Here is a 15,453-nt window from a genome sequence, read left to right as displayed (position 1 = left end):
TAAAATTTTTTTATCTTAGTCTTATTAATGTTGAAATCACCTCATTAGGAGATAACAAAATATCTCAAACTTGTCTTGAACCCAACTTGTCCCACATGTGTTCACATCTCCCCTAGAAAGAGAGAATTGGGTGGGAACAAGGCACCCATAATCTAGCTTTGCCTTGCCTCATTAACATCCCTATTCTTACACTATTCCACATATATTAAAAAATCTATACAGCCTCATCCAATACCTAAAGCTTATGAAAGGTGAAAGTATCATTTGAGAATACTTATTCAGCTATTTGGTACTTTCAAAATATAATGATGTGGTATCACATTGTTTCACATGAACGGCGGATCCAAAATCCATCATTACTTAAAAACATTCTATTAAATAAAGACAATTTTATTGCACGAGGAGGAGCAAGAGATTCCACAAAATAGGGACCAGACAGCACCTCGCGGTCTGCCATAACTTGTTATAAACTTAATTAATTATAAAAACCAATATGTCCCAAGTTCAAAAAAAAAAAAAAGTCCCAAGTTATTTCAAATAATGGAATTCAACCGTTAAAATGTCCAAAACTAGTCTAGGTGCATGCAAAACGAACAACTAATAGTTTCCATTTTCTATTCTTAATAGATTCTATGAATTGTTTTTTCAATTCATTGAAGGTTGGCCATATATTGTCTTTGAAATTCAGTTTATTATAAACCTAAATTTTATTTTTAAAGTGATGTGCTTCTCTGGCTCTAGTTTTAAATTGCACCAACTGATCTCCACGTTGCTAAACATGGGCCAATCTTTTCATATACTACGTAAACGTAGCCCTACCAGGTGATCGTATGGCACAAATGATTAGCTTGCCCAAATAAGCTGATTGTGTTTGTACTTTGTATATCTACCCCTAGTTAGTATTTTGTGACTTGGATTCTTCTAATACTTTATAAATTATTGCGGTGAATAGTAAAAAATGAACAATAAATTTTATATATATATATATATATATGTATATGTTGAGTTGGGTTGAGCTGTACTTAGAGACTAATGTGTGGACTGCATACTAATACAATTATTCTTTGATTGACAATTCTTTGCACTTAAGGTTGGAATATTCATCACTAAAAAGCTAATAGTTGATCCTCGTTTGTTAGTACAAAATGATTGCAACGAAATGGAAGCTTATCTCAATCAAAGAAGATCTTAGTCTATGCATGTGCAAGTAAGTGGAGGTATAGATAATAGATGTGACCAAACCATCGAGCAAGATATGCTTCAAAGCACTACAAATTTTTATGATACGTTGAGATCCACTTATACTTACCCAAAAAGATATCAACTTATGATGGCTTTGGATTCGAAAAAGACACGTTGAAAGTGGGTAAAAAACTAAAAATACCACGTATCTTAAAAAGTGAGCGTTCATACACATTTATATAAACAAAACTACTATAAAAACATTTATTAAAAAAAAAAAACTAATTTAAACTCACTATCATTCGTAATCAAGATTTGCTCAAAAGATTCCAATAGATTGAGCTTAACTCTTTTTTTAAGATACAGTATAATTTTAAGGTATAACGTTATTCCGTGATAATTGCTCTTATTATCAGACTTAAATGCTAATCATTTTTTTTTTTTTTTTGTGTGGATGAAGTTCAAATATCAAATATTTTATTCAACGACTTAAGATTTTATCAAATGATTGCTCTTAGATACTAGTCAATTTTTGATGTAGGCATAATGTAAATCACAAATCTCTTAATCATTTTTTTTAGTGTAAATAGAATTGTTCGAATCCTAGATTTCTTATTCGATGACAAAATACTTTTTCAAATGATTACTTATTATAATCATCAAGTTAAGACACCAATCATTTTTTGAAATAGACAAAAAATTTGAATCTCAAATCTTTTATCCTTTATACACCAACAAAATATAATACCTATTGAGTTGACTAGAAGTTGAGCATAACTTTGAAGAGCAAACGAGCGTTGAAACGTCAATTTTATAATTTTCCAAAACCTTATGATAATGTGAAGTATAAAAAATCATACTAAAAGAAGAATTTTTCAATGAATTGTGGTTCATTGCAATGTACACGTCGATGAGCTACGACTCAAGGCGCAAATGAAACGCGTGTGACTACTTAACAGACCGATTTGCTCATATATTTTGGGCGCGTGGTTTAGAGTGTCTGTGTTTCAGCGGGGTAGTTACACCGTACTATATGAGTTCACATAACATCATCACCTACTGACATGACATCATAAAATACTAAACAAAGAAAGGGAAAAAAAAAAAAAACGTAATCAACGCGAACATGAGTAGCAGACAGACACAAGTTGATGCGTAGAATTACGTTGGAGTTGGATGGTCCAAGGACAGCGAGAAGACTTGGAAAGAGGAAGACCTCCATCATATCTATTTTTACATCTTTATGCTATATAATTGAGGGTTCTATTGCTTGTTGGTAAAGGTTATTTTTATTTTTTTTATTTACTATTAATAATAAATATATAAATAAAAGCTATGTTTTTTTTTGAAGGGGTTAATTTAGAGTTCTTGAATTGAATATAATTGCATTTTTGTATTTATAAGTGTAACCAAAAAATAAAATAAAAAGGTGGAGATACAAATTATTTACAATTTTTTTTATAGACTGTTGATGTGGTGAGGGATTATTAGTAAGTGAAAATGTGATGTGCTCATATGAGAACTAGTAAGAATTCATTACATCTTTTCAAAAAAAAAAAAAAAAATTCATTACATCAACAGTTTGTAAAAATATTGTAAAATAGTTTGCAGTTATAGATTACTCCAAAAAATATAATTTTTTTTTAGGGAGACTCCAAAAAATATAAATTAATATTATAGTTACAAATTATTTTACAACATTTTCCATGTATATATATATATATATCTATATGTATATATTATCTTGCTATAACAATTAAATGTAACTATGCGATTTATTCATTAATGCAATAGTGTCGTTGAATTCAATTAAAGAACCTAAAGTATAACCACTAAGATTTTAGAGTCTTTATCATCACATAATTAACTTGATATTGAATGCTAATTCTTTTTATCAGCTCAAGACACTAATAAGTTTCATTCAATCTAAAATTCTCAATTTGGTTACAAGTCATTTTACTAATCAATTAAATTAAGTGAAACCCAAAAATCCATGAGTACTTTGAGATGAATTATTATGGAGTAGACCCTAGAGTTATAACTTATAAATTCTACCATATCATTGGAAATAATCATAATAATAAAAACAAGGGGGATATTTTCGTAATTTACAGTTCTGATTCTTGTTGCATGCGAATTATCTAATTGATTAATAAAAACAAGGGGAAAAAAAAATCCAAGTGGCGCATTTTACGATGTTGTTTAGCCGCCCAAGTTTTCACACTTTCTTTTTGGAATATATACATCAGATATGATGTCAGGCTTCTTACTCCCATTGTACATAGACGCATAAATACTCGCTCTTCATGCTCAATGCAAGGGGCAATCTCGACATTCCGAGCAATCAACTACCAATAGATAGCGATTGTTTTATTTATATCCACAACAGAGACTATCTGAGCTTATGAATTCAGTTAGTTTTTTCCCTTTTATTTTCTTTCTACTCAGTTATGATTTGAAACTTCAACTTTAGGGAGCGTTTGGCATTTTACAAACCTACCAAAACAAATCAACTTTTGGTTTTAAGTTTGATGTTTTAATGTACACATTTTCACAAAAAAAATTAATTCTAACCTCACTTAGTGTTCGTTTGGTAAAGATTATTTTTGCTAACTTATTTTACTATTCAACTTATTTTTGTTACTATTCATGGATCTTACTGTACTTTTTGGTACTATTTATAAGTCTTACGGTACTATTTCAGTTAATATTTACCTTTACCTACAATATTTTTAGCAAAATAAGTGAATCTCAAATGGACCCTTAAGTAAGTTGGATTGAACTTTAGGATGCATTTGGTATAGCTCTTAATTTATAAATTAAATTGTAGAAAGAGAACTCGATCACTTATTTCATTTGAACTTTCGATAGAAGAACTTGTCAAGTTCAATTGACCTTTAAATAATAAAAAGAAGACAAACTGATCTCCTTTTATTCATAAAAGTCCAATTAGCACTGGAGGTCATTTGACCCGGGCTTAATTTGTGCATTTTGAGGCTTCGTCTACCCACATCTATAATGTGCCTCTTAATTTCTTAGGTATAATTTTTTTAAATTTTTTCGTTACTAAATACAACTTATTTTTATCTCACCAAGATAAATTATATACAAAAAAAAAAAAAAAAATCCATTCAAGGGAGCTTAAGATTTCTCATCCCCACTTTATCACCCAATCTAGCATCTTAGATATTGGTTCTTCAAACGTGTAAATACTGTTATGATTTTATTTAAGTAGAGTACTTCATATCAATAGTCTCGTAATTTAATTGATATTTTTTGATTTTTTATCTAATTGTAGACGTTAAAGGTTCAAATCTCATTCTCTCTTAATTATCGAATTATCAAAAACAAAGAGTAAAATCATTTTCAAAGTGGTTGCCCTTACTCGTTAAAAAAAAAAAAAAAGAATTATACCAAAGTAGAATGATTCTTTTTTTAATATGTTTATATAAAAATTGAATCAATTATTTAGTTGGCCAAACATTCCCTTGAGAATAAAAAAAATAAAAAATAAATAAAAAAAGGGGGTAAGTGAAGGAAAGGGAAGTGGGGAAGAGTTCGCCGTGTCTTGAAGTATCATCGTGCATGCATTTTTGTGCGCATTTCTCTATCTCTCTCTCTCTCTCTCTCTCTCTCTGTTTTTGCTCTGCATGCACACGCTTCCTCTTCTCTCCCCCAAAACCCAAAATCACCTCACCGCCGTTTCACCTCTCCGTTCACCGGAATCTCAGCCCAATCCTCTGATTTAACTACCTCTCCGATCACTGCTCCATTACCGTATCAAAAAAAAAAACTCCAAACTCCAACCCAAAGCGAAGCTCCGCTCAGCTCTTCTTCGTCAACAACCGCAAAATTTGGATGAAACTAGTTCCGGTGACTGTTGGTTACGGAGATAGTAAATTAAGGTCTATGCTCTTCTTTGCTTTCGTGATATTGCTGCTCTTGTTGACTAATTCTTTTGCGATTTTTATTTTTTCACTACCTGCGAGTATTTAGGGATTTTTTTATTTTCACTAGCTCTTCGATTTTGATTTGGATATCGTGGAATTGAATTGGACAGAATTTGAATTTGAATTCGAAAATGGCGTCGTCGAACTCGAAGAAGACTTGCATGAATGTACTGTGCGATGCGTCCACGTCGGCGGATTCGAAAAAAGGTTGGGCTCTGCGATCCGGCGATTTCGCTAAGCTCTGTGATAAGTGCGGGTAATTTTTGTTAAGTAATTTTATCTATCTTTCTTTTTCTTTGTTTCAATTTGATTTATGCTAATTTAGAATTGTACGGTCACTGCCTCATAAGTTGTAAGTTGTTTGAGATTCAAAAATTGTAGACTGCCAAATAATAAAATTTAAAAAAAAAAAAATTTGTATACCTATATTCTCTACTATTTCGGTGTTATGTTTCATTTGTATTTTTAGTATTTTTTGCAATTTTATTTTTATTTTATTTTTAACAAAATTTTATCTTGCTATATGATAATTCAAATGACCATACACTACATATAGATCATCGCGTGATTTATTTAGGGTCCCTTTGTATAAGCGGTTGGAATGATGGTAAAAAAGCTATGAGGAGTTTTGGTCCTTTCGGATTTTAAAAACGTTCTTTTAAGCTTCTAATACACCTAACTAAACGGACCCTTAATAGTCATGTGACTTTTTTTAACTGAGTTAATGAGATGATGTAACTAAAATCCACGTGGATGGTTATTGAATTGCCATGTAATGGTTTGGAGGGTTTAAAATTAAAAAAAAAAAAATTTCAATTGGATAAGGGTAATGCTAGGGACACGACTTTTTTTAACAACGGTTGATATGGTCTGTTATGATTGAAGTAATCTCAATTTCACCTTTATACACTACTAACACCAATCACAATAGGCTATGTCAGTGAAAAATATTGTGTCCATATATACTTATTGATTTGGATATAGTTGAACATAGAGTGCCCACTTCCTTTAATTAAAGATATGGGTTTTTAGGTCTGTGTATGAGCAATCAATTTTCTGTGATGTGTATCACTCCAAGGACTCTGGTTGGAGGGAGTGCACTTCATGTGGCAAGGTAAGCCAGAACCCAACAGTTTTTAAGAATTTGTACTTTGCCATATTAATGCTGTGGTATGGTTTAGTTGCAATCTAATAACTTTTGGTATCTGCAGCGCCTTCACTGTGGGTGCATCACTTCCATTTCTCTGGTTGAGCTGCTTGACTGTGGTGGTGTAAGCTGTATAAACTGTGCAAAGAATTCAGGACTTGTCCCTGTAAGATGAACTTATACACAGATCAATTAATCTCTTCTATTAGAAACAACTTTGAATTATTGTTTGATACGATGATCAGGTCTTTGTAGTTATTATCATATCAACATTAAAATGCATAATTTATTGGTAAATTATAGAAATCACACCAGTGGTCCAGGGCCATTCCCACTAACCATTTTTCCAATTTCTGCTTATGAATTAGTATGTATGTGTAAGATTTGTCATTCTCCATTCAAGAAATGGTGTATTTTGATGCTCTTAATTTCTAAGTATCATATCCTGTGGGTCTGCATTGGTGTCCTGCCTTCTATATGCATCTTTCGGTAATGGTGTTGATAAATAGGTCATGGAAGAGATATTTAGGCAATTATAAAGGAAAGTAAATGCTTTCTGGTCAACTTCCTGCCACTTTTCCTGACTGAATTTGCATTACTTAAATAAACATCATAGAGTTGTTTGTTACTTGCGTGTATTAATTTATTGCAAAGCATTGTTTGAAATCATCAGTAAACTTTTGTAATTCTGGTATTAGTGACATGCTTATAAAACACATTCACACAGATTTCAAGCAATGAAAAGCTTGATGGATTTGGCACTTCCAAAGTTGATAATGTCAATGAATTGCATCCCAGTCCTATGGACACCCAACTGGATGGAAATGGCATTGAAAAATTGAAGCTTATGCAATTGAGCAATAATTTTGACGGTAATGGGCTTAGGCACTTGCTTCAATCTCATAATGCTGACACAATTGGGTCTTTTGGGAAACTGAAAGAGGAGGAAGTTTTTCCTTCTGTAGGAGAAATTGGAACTGCATGCTTCTCAAATTTTAATCAGGCATGCAATGGATCATCCAACACAACCAAACCAGACATGTATAAAGCAAACATGGGGACAAAAGATATATACGAGTCACTGCCACAGACAAACTTGAGCATGACTCTAGGTGCTCCCTCAGGAAATTCAAGTCCCCTTCCCAGTGCCGTTGTTGATGAAAGGGAAAATAGAAAGACATCCTCTCCATTCCTACAGGGGCCTAGGTCTCGCCATCTTTTGCCTAAACCCCCAAGGTCAGCCCTTGCAGGGGGTTTGGAGGCAAATGCTGGCATGGTTTCTCAGATACGTGTTGCAAGGCCACCTGCCGAAGGACGGGGACGGAATCAGTTGCTTCCTCGTTATTGGCCAAGGATCACAGACCAAGAGTTACAGCAAATATCTGGAGAGTATCCATTTTATTTCGTTTTGTTATTAAAAAAATATTTATTTTATTTCTGCAGAAACATATGTTGAATGTTATATATATTTTGATTATTCACTAAGTCAGATTATGATTTCCTTAACCATGATATATTAAAGTTCGAATTCCACAATTGTGCCACTGTTTGAAAAGATGCTGAGTGCCAGTGATGCAGGTCGAATTGGTCGTTTGGTTCTCCCAAAAGCATGTGCTGAAGTAAGCTTTTTGGTGAAATTGTCCTAGCCTTTTGGCTGATAATAGTCCTTGTTACTGTCATTGTCATTACTTAATTTTTACTTTTAATCCTGATGCAGGCATATTTTCCTGCTATTTCTCAACCAGAGGGCCTTCCTTTAAGGATTCAAGATGTGAAGGGAAAAGAATGGGTGTTTCAGTTTAGATTTTGGCCTAATAATAACAGCAGAATGTATGTTTTGGAGGGTGTAACACCCTGCATACAGTCAATGCAGTTGCAAGCTGGAGATACAGGTATCCTCAAAGCCTCATGACTTAAATGAGGATTTATATTATTATTTTGTCGATTGAGTGCCCTACAAAGAAATCTAGTAAAACCATGTCATAGTTTTTTTTTTTTTTCATTCATTGATTATTGTGCCTTTCTTACTTGCAACTTGCATAAATGCTTGCACGACCTACTGCTTTGTTTGAACTCGTGGCATTTCTTTAGTATTTAACTTGTTCCTGTAACCTGTATGCTTCTTTTTTCTTGGGGAGTCCATTTGGGAGGCCAGTTGGGCCAATGGTGCTAACGGGATATCCCTTATCCATCCTCCCTTGTAATTGGTATGATGACCAAAAACTATGCCAGCTAAGTGAGCTACCACTTAACTTCTTTATTCTGGTTTGCTTAATCACAAGGAAAGCTAACTGCTCAAGCTGGTTCTCCCCCAACCCCCCCCCCCCCCTTCTCCCATGTTAATGCTTGAGTTGGCATTAAGTGCAATAGAACAACCCGTGTAACATCAATTTGATTCCCAATGCTTCAGAATATTTTCAATCATTTCATTTACTCTTACATGATAAGTGATTGATTTTATGCCTGCCTTTTTGCTATCTCGTTACTGTAGTATGATCTTAATTTTAGTTTTTATTATTATTTGGATGTGAAGTCATCTTGCTTTTTGATTTTTATTTTTTTATAATGCGGTTACTTCTATTTGCTGCAGTAACTTTTAGCCGCATGGATCCTGAAGGAAAACTTATCATGGGGTTCCGGAAAGCTTCAAATTCTGTTGCAATGCAGGTAACAAGCCAATCTCAGTTTCCAGTTAGCAAACTCAATTATATAGTATTAATATAAAAATTACTACTAAACAGGACACCTATCCATCTGCCATTCCAAATGGCGCTCATTCAAGTGAAACTTTGTTTTCGGGTATATTTGAGAACCTACCTATAATAAGTGGTTACTCTGGCCTTCTTCAGTCGCTTAAGGGAACTGCGGATCCAAATTTAAATGCACTTTCCAAACACTTGAGTTCAGCTACTGGTGATATTAGCTGGCATAAGTCTGAGAAGCTTGAAGACAGGACAAGGGAGGGCTTGCTGCTGCCTCCCGAGAGGAAAAAAGCACGAAATATTGGGTCCAAAAGTAAGAGGTTGCTCATTGATAGCCAAGATGTTTTGGAGCTGAAACTTACGTGGGAAGAGGCACAGGATTTGCTCTACCCACCTCCAACTTTTAAGCCAAGCATAGTCATGATTGAAGACCACGAATTTGAAGAGTATGAAGTGAGTAATTTCATTGAAGATTTTAATTAATGATTGTTATTAGTTTTGTTTTTGTTTTTGTTTTTTAAATGTATTGGTGTCTTTTTCTTTTCTAAACTTATTTGTAGTATGCCCATTCAATGCATGGATTAATTAAAATTATATATAAACTAAATAAAACATTTTAGTGATATTATTGAAATTCGAAATTATCTCCATAATTAGTGAGTGAATCACTTGAAATTTTAGTTGATTTAGATAAATCTAATTAGCTATCTTAATAATTTTGAGTCACATGACAAAAACACCTTAATTTTACAACGTGCAACACCTATATTGAGCCACTTAGTATAAGTACATTATAGGATGTTACTTCTAATGTTAAACCACAAAATTGTGATAAAAGATCAGAATAATTAAAGTAAAATATAAATTTTATATTAAATTTCTTAAAACTTTTGGATATAGAATTTTAGTTGGAGTAGCAATTTAAATTTCTTGAAACATGTTATAGAGTTTTATTTAGAATAAACTATCTCAAGAATTATAAGCCACTAGATATTTTAAAAGTTTCATCTTAGTAAAAACTCTTAATAATTAAGGAGTCACATGACAAAATCCTATTATACGACGTACGCGTAATACACAGCTTCTATTCTATAGTATATAGGATTGGGGTTTTTTATTCTCTAGTTATTTTATAACGAAACCCACCATCTTCGATATTTGCTTTGTGTTCATGGATAAGGGTTGTCACTCTGAGATACAGGGGTACCCCTGTGTATGATTCTCTGAACTTAAAGATTTTAAGCATTTATACTTGTCTATGTTTGAGCGTCTGTCTGCTAGCAGGAGAATAGATTATAAAACATATAAGAAAATGATAACCATAATGCTAGACAAATTTAAAGTTTTGCCAATGCCTTTAGCACAGAGCAAAAAGCAATGAAAAATTAAAAATCCTCAGCGTCTACCTCAGTACTGACAAGCAATCTATACTTGAAGAAATTCTAATTATTACCTTGTGCATAAATAATGAAACTATGGTTGCCATCTAATATTTTATATTTTTCTGTCATACAGGAACCTCCAGTCTTTGGAAAGAGAAGTATTTTTGTTGCTCGTTCAACTGGGTAAGTGTTCACGTCATCATTTAAATATTATGTAAGAGACAGTGTAATAATGAAATTAGAAATCTCACTGACACACTAAATGTTCTGGCACCAATTACACCAGATTTTGGTGGTGCCACATCCACTGAGAATGTAGAAAGGGTAACCTTTTCCCTTTTCCCTAATGCAACTTATCTCGTCCTGATGTAATTGTATTCCACTCTTTGTGCTTGAAAATATTTATATTTCCTCCTCAGGGCGTGGTTGGATAAATCCATCTAATCTTGAATTAATAAGCTTGATCTTCAGGGGACAAGAGCAATGGGCTCAGTGTGATAGTTGCTCCAAATGGCGAAGGTTGCCAGTTGATATACTTATTCCTCCTAAGTGGACATGTGCAGACAATGCTTGGGATCAAAACAGGTAAATATTAGAATTTTCCAAGCTAGGTTTATTACTTACTTAATTAATTTTGTTTTATTTTTATGACAACTAGTTGTCAAATAAACCTATATGATTCTGCAATTTGTATCCTCAGGTGCTCATGTTCTGCACCAGATGAATTGAACCCTAGGGAACTGGAAAATCTTCTCAGACTGAATAGAGGTATGATGCTAGATTCTGTATCCTTTAATATCTTTGTGAAATAAGATAATCACTGTCGTCTTTCCATATATTTATGTTTTACTTTGTCTAAAGGTATTCATCCCTGTCAGGTTCATAGTGTCACATAATTTTAGCACTGATCACTTCTCCCTGCAAATTAAGGAACAATTCGTTTCACTGCTGTCACATCTATGGTCTATAGAGAAGAAAAATAGCATGATAATGCTCATTTACTTCATTTATCTTGAAATTTGTACCAATGGTGAAAGTATCTTTCTCACACATTTGGTATTAATTTATGCTTGTGCTAGTATATACAGGTCAAGCTTTAAGCTTCGATTAGTTGGGCTTCAATTAGGGGAGCTTTAAGGGTTTGTTTGGGATTCGCTTATTTTGCTGAAACTGAAAACTTTTTGCTGAAAGTATTGTGGATAAAGGTAAAATTTAGTTGAAATAGTACAATGAGACTCATAAATAATACCAAAAAGTACAATAGGACCCATGAATAGTAACAAAAAAAAGCTAAATAGTAAAATAAGTTGGCAAAATTAAGCCATGCCAAATGCACACTAAGCCTTGATCTAGAAAGAGATGCACACATGCATCCCCATGTTAGTGCTTGGAATTTGGCAGATATGAATATTTGCTGTAATTGGGTTTTGTATCCAGGGGCATTTGCACTCAATTTTTTTTTTTGTGATAATCAAGCAAGAAAATTTTATTTAGAAACAAGATAAAGTACATCAACACAGCAACTCAAACTAGAAGAAGCCAAGTTTAACAGCAACCAAGCACTGAACTAGAAGTGCCAAGAAACAGATACAAATTCCTACAAATATAAAACCATAGTGTCAGCATCTCTGGTTCAGGATTAACAGACACCTCCAATCTTTTGCAGAGCTTTTCATTCACTCTGGTACAAGGATAATGACCACTGCTCTCAAGCCTTGACTCCACTTGTCTCCTTATGACTTGTAAAATATGCTCCTCTGTATTAATTGTCCCATGGTGAAGTGTTGAATTTCTAAGTTTCCAAATGTGATATACAGCAGCTCCTAGACTCCGTCTAAAACAATCTGCAACTAAGCTTTTACCTCTCCAGTGCTTCTCACCCCAAGCAGTAAAGCTTACCCAGTTATCACCTAGTCAACCCCAAATCCCCATTCTAAGGGTGGTTTTGCTCAAAATGTTCAATCTACACAGCACACTCACCAAGTCAACCCCAAATCCCGATTTTGCTAACCTCTCCTTGGTTGTTGGTTTATCTGTTATTGTCAGCAAACATATGAAGGCATGCCTAGGGATTGACTTTGAAAACCAAATTAACTTCCACCATCGAACTATTGGAGTCTTGTGCCTAATTTGATCCCATGCTTCTACACAAGTAGGATCCTGAATTTGAAGGGACCTATATAACCAGCATTTGCACTCACCTTTTTGATTGGTTTCATGTAATTTAATGATGCATGTAGGTTAGTACATAAATGTATAGTACATCTCAATTGGGTGCTCAGTGCTCAGAAGTTGCATATTTGTGGTCATATAACAAAAAGAATTGGGGAAATTCCAAAGAAAAAACCCTATAGATTTAGCCTTGCGACAAATTAAACCCCATTTTTTTAATAATATTAATAATATTTTATAACCTTCCTCAAAAGAATTTTAGTGCATATTTTACTGCTGTAACTTTTGAATAACTATTGATACTATGATACCTTGCTGTTTCATAGAATTCAAGAAAAGGAGAACAATGACAAGCAATAGGCCAAACCAAGGGCATGAATCTTCAGGACTGGATGCTTTGGCTAATGCTGCAATTCTAGGAGATAGTGTGGGTGACCCAGGCACCACATCAGTAGCTACCACAACAAAACACCCCAGGCATCGTCCTGGCTGCTCTTGCATTGTGTGCATCCAGCCCCCTAGTGGGAAGGGCAAGCACAAGCCTACATGCACATGCAATGTGTGCATGACAGTTAAACGTCGCTTTAAAACCTTAATGATGCGCAAGAAAAAACGTCAATCAGAGCGGGAAGCAGAGATTGCCCAGAGAAATCAGCAAACGTGGGGCTCTAGGGACGAAGCAGAAGTAGACAGTACATCTAGGCATGCATCATCTCACCTTGATCCTTCAGAAAATGAAGCTAGGTCAGCAAATGAGTTAGAATCCAAGAGCCAAAGCAAATTGGTCGACACTGGAAAGGGTCACTTAGACTTGAATTGCCATCCTGACCAAGAAGAAGAATTGCAAGCAGGATCAAAACGTATGAGCATGATGAGTCTTCTTCAAGAAGCAAGCCTTCCATTGGAGACGTATTTGAAGCAGAATGGTCTTACTCTTACAAGCTTGATCACTGAGCAACAAGCAAGTTCAGCATCACAAATTCCGCCACATGCCTCCAATGAGAATGAGGGACAACTTAATGAGGATTGCTGTTTTGTTTCTGCTGAACAAGAGCGAGAAGGAGGCGGAGAAGAGGATTGTGGACCAGAAGGAGGCGGAGAAGAGGATTGTGGACCAGATCTGAGCCAAAACGATGCTCAATCATGAAGTCCAGTTTCTTTTAACCTTTTATATTTCGGTTGCTTGTCTTTCCTGCTTATACTTTATAGGCCTTTCTCCGGTTTGAAATATGTTTCTTTAGTTCAGAGAGTGCATGTGTGTTTTCTTTCTCATATTAATTGTAATATACACATACCCATATTTTTTTTTCTTACCAAGTTTTGATGAGATGTATATGCAAGGATAATATTTTCTGTCCCCCCACCCCACCCTTTTTTTTGTTTTTGTTTTTCCTTTGCGTGTTTGTTTCCTCAGATTTCATTATTGCCGCCTCAGCTACAGCTCAGCGGCATGGCTTTGAATCTAAAAATGCTAAAAATCATAGTGTTGATCTGCGATCTAACCAATCATCCCTCCCTTACTGCAATCGCAGAGCATGGCTTGCCAAAAAGTACCAGAATTTTAATAAGTAGAGACGGTGCAACTTTTCTCTAACGAGAATATGGGCGTCAAGTCTCAAAATACATGCAACCATATCTATTTGGGTGGCACGGGAATTAAAAAGTTTAGAAGGTGAACAATTTTAACAAAGTCATCACCACACCCTAATGCCAGATGTTCCTCACAATCAAATACTCTGTTCCCAAAAGAAATTTTTTTTTTTTTTTTTTGAGAAACAAAAAAAGGAAAATTAATAGCACTTCTAGTAATGGAAACATACGACACAAAATAAAATATAGCATATCGAAATTTTAATATAAAAAAGAATAAGGGCAAGAGTCATTCATTGAGGGAGAGACATAACTCCCATGAATAAGTTCATAAATTTGATAATGCCTATAGTAATTTCAAATGTAATCTATTGACCTAGCCTCCGTTACTTGAAACAAATTGAATCCAACCAAATAAATAAAAGTACTAACACTAGTTAAAACAAGCTATCGGACATGAGTAGATTGTCTGTCAAGCTTTCTACAATGAGTTGTTCCCGGGTTACTGCATCATCAAATTCCCATAAGAAACTTGGTGTGTACTACTTGCTAACTTCGGCCTTCTTCAACTTCTTAGAATAAGAGTCCTTGCTAACTTTGGCTTGAACTTCATTGTGAATAGTCTCATCAATAAATTCAGTGTCTTCTTCAAGGCATAGAGTCGCCTTTATCAAGTCTAAAAAAGAGTTTGTCTTTGTAATCGTTAAATGACCAAAAAGGATTCTCGTTTGTAACAATTTCACCATTCGAATCATCCTATAATATATGGAGGTATTGACCCCAAAAAAAAAAAAAAAAAATCTAATTTATTCGAAACAAGAAAAAAAAAAAAAATCAACATTAACCAATGCATGAACCATAAAAATAATTTTTAAAAAAAATCACATACTGTGGCCTTAAAACAGAAAAATTAAAAAAGTGAATACCACAATATCGTATTGCTGCTGAGAATTAGAGAAACCACCCCCAGCACCACCACTGAGTTTCACATTCTTCTTCTCCATTGCAGATTGTTTTCTCTGTTTTCTATTTTCTGTTTTGTTTGTTTCTCTGTTTTTTATTTAGTAGTCCGACTCCGAGAGAGGAAAGGAATAAAGTTTGAAGGCAAAATTTGGCAAATAGTACAATAAGGGAAAAATTTTAGAACGAGGGCATGCATTCAAACTTAATTCGTTAGTTGGACTCTTTTTGGAAGTCGATTTTACCAAACTCGACTTCCTACTAAAAGTAGTTCTGACGTGGATTAAAAAAAGAGAGGAAAAAGCCACGTAGAAACCACTAAAATCAAGTATAGCATACTCGACTTCCATTAAAAGTCGAGTATGCTG

At 34.2% G+C, this 15,453-nt stretch overlaps 1 protein-coding gene across 5 annotated transcripts; it reads left to right on the top strand.

The window, feature by feature from the left end:
* The first annotated feature begins 4,730 nt into the window (after nucleotides 1–4,730).
* On the top strand, nucleotides 4,731–13,901 carry LOC142610790 (B3 domain-containing transcription repressor VAL2). Of its 5 annotated transcripts, XM_075782732.1 has the most exons (14): nucleotides 4,731–5,087; nucleotides 5,243–5,388; nucleotides 6,165–6,246; nucleotides 6,344–6,445; nucleotides 7,007–7,151; nucleotides 7,245–7,668; nucleotides 7,802–7,898; nucleotides 7,997–8,171; nucleotides 8,870–8,946; nucleotides 9,021–9,434; nucleotides 10,497–10,546; nucleotides 10,823–10,948; nucleotides 11,064–11,131; nucleotides 12,862–13,901. In XM_075782732.1, the coding sequence occupies exons 2-14, from the start codon at nucleotides 5,264–5,266 to the stop codon at nucleotides 13,680–13,682; spliced, it is 2,706 nt and encodes a 901-aa protein (XP_075638847.1). In that variant the 5' UTR covers nucleotides 4,731–5,087; nucleotides 5,243–5,263; the 3' UTR covers nucleotides 13,683–13,901. The 5 variants fall into 5 exon arrangements, with proteins under 5 accessions (XP_075638847.1, XP_075638849.1, XP_075638848.1 ...); XM_075782734.1 differs by having other exon boundaries at nucleotides 7,007–7,668; nucleotides 9,129–9,434; nucleotides 10,835–10,948; XM_075782733.1 differs by having other exon boundaries at nucleotides 7,007–7,668; nucleotides 9,129–9,434.
* Nucleotides 13,902–15,453: the final 1,552 nt, after the last annotated feature.

This window comes from Castanea sativa, chromosome 9 (genome assembly GCF_040712315.1).
Source record: "Castanea sativa cultivar Marrone di Chiusa Pesio chromosome 9, ASM4071231v1".
Lineage (NCBI taxonomy): Eukaryota > Viridiplantae > Streptophyta > Magnoliopsida > Fagales > Fagaceae > Castanea > Castanea sativa.
Note: the sequence above shows the minus strand (reverse complement) of the source record. Positions and strands in the feature narration are given on the sequence as shown.

What these genes read in the sequence shown, in the direction of transcription:
- LOC142610790 (XM_075782730.1), top strand. Translation starts at nt 5,264, where the DNA reads ATGGCGTCGTCGAACTCGAAGAAGACTTGCATGAATGTACTGTGCGAT. An exon ending in TTACAGCAAATATCTGGAGA is followed by an intron (nt 7,669 to 7,801) that starts GTATCCATTTTA and finishes GATATATTAAAG; the next exon opens with TTCGAATTCCACAATTGTGC. An exon ending in TTTGTTGCTCGTTCAACTGG is followed by an intron (nt 10,547 to 10,822) that starts GTAAGTGTTCAC and finishes TGAATTAATAAG; the next exon opens with CTTGATCTTCAGGGGACAAG.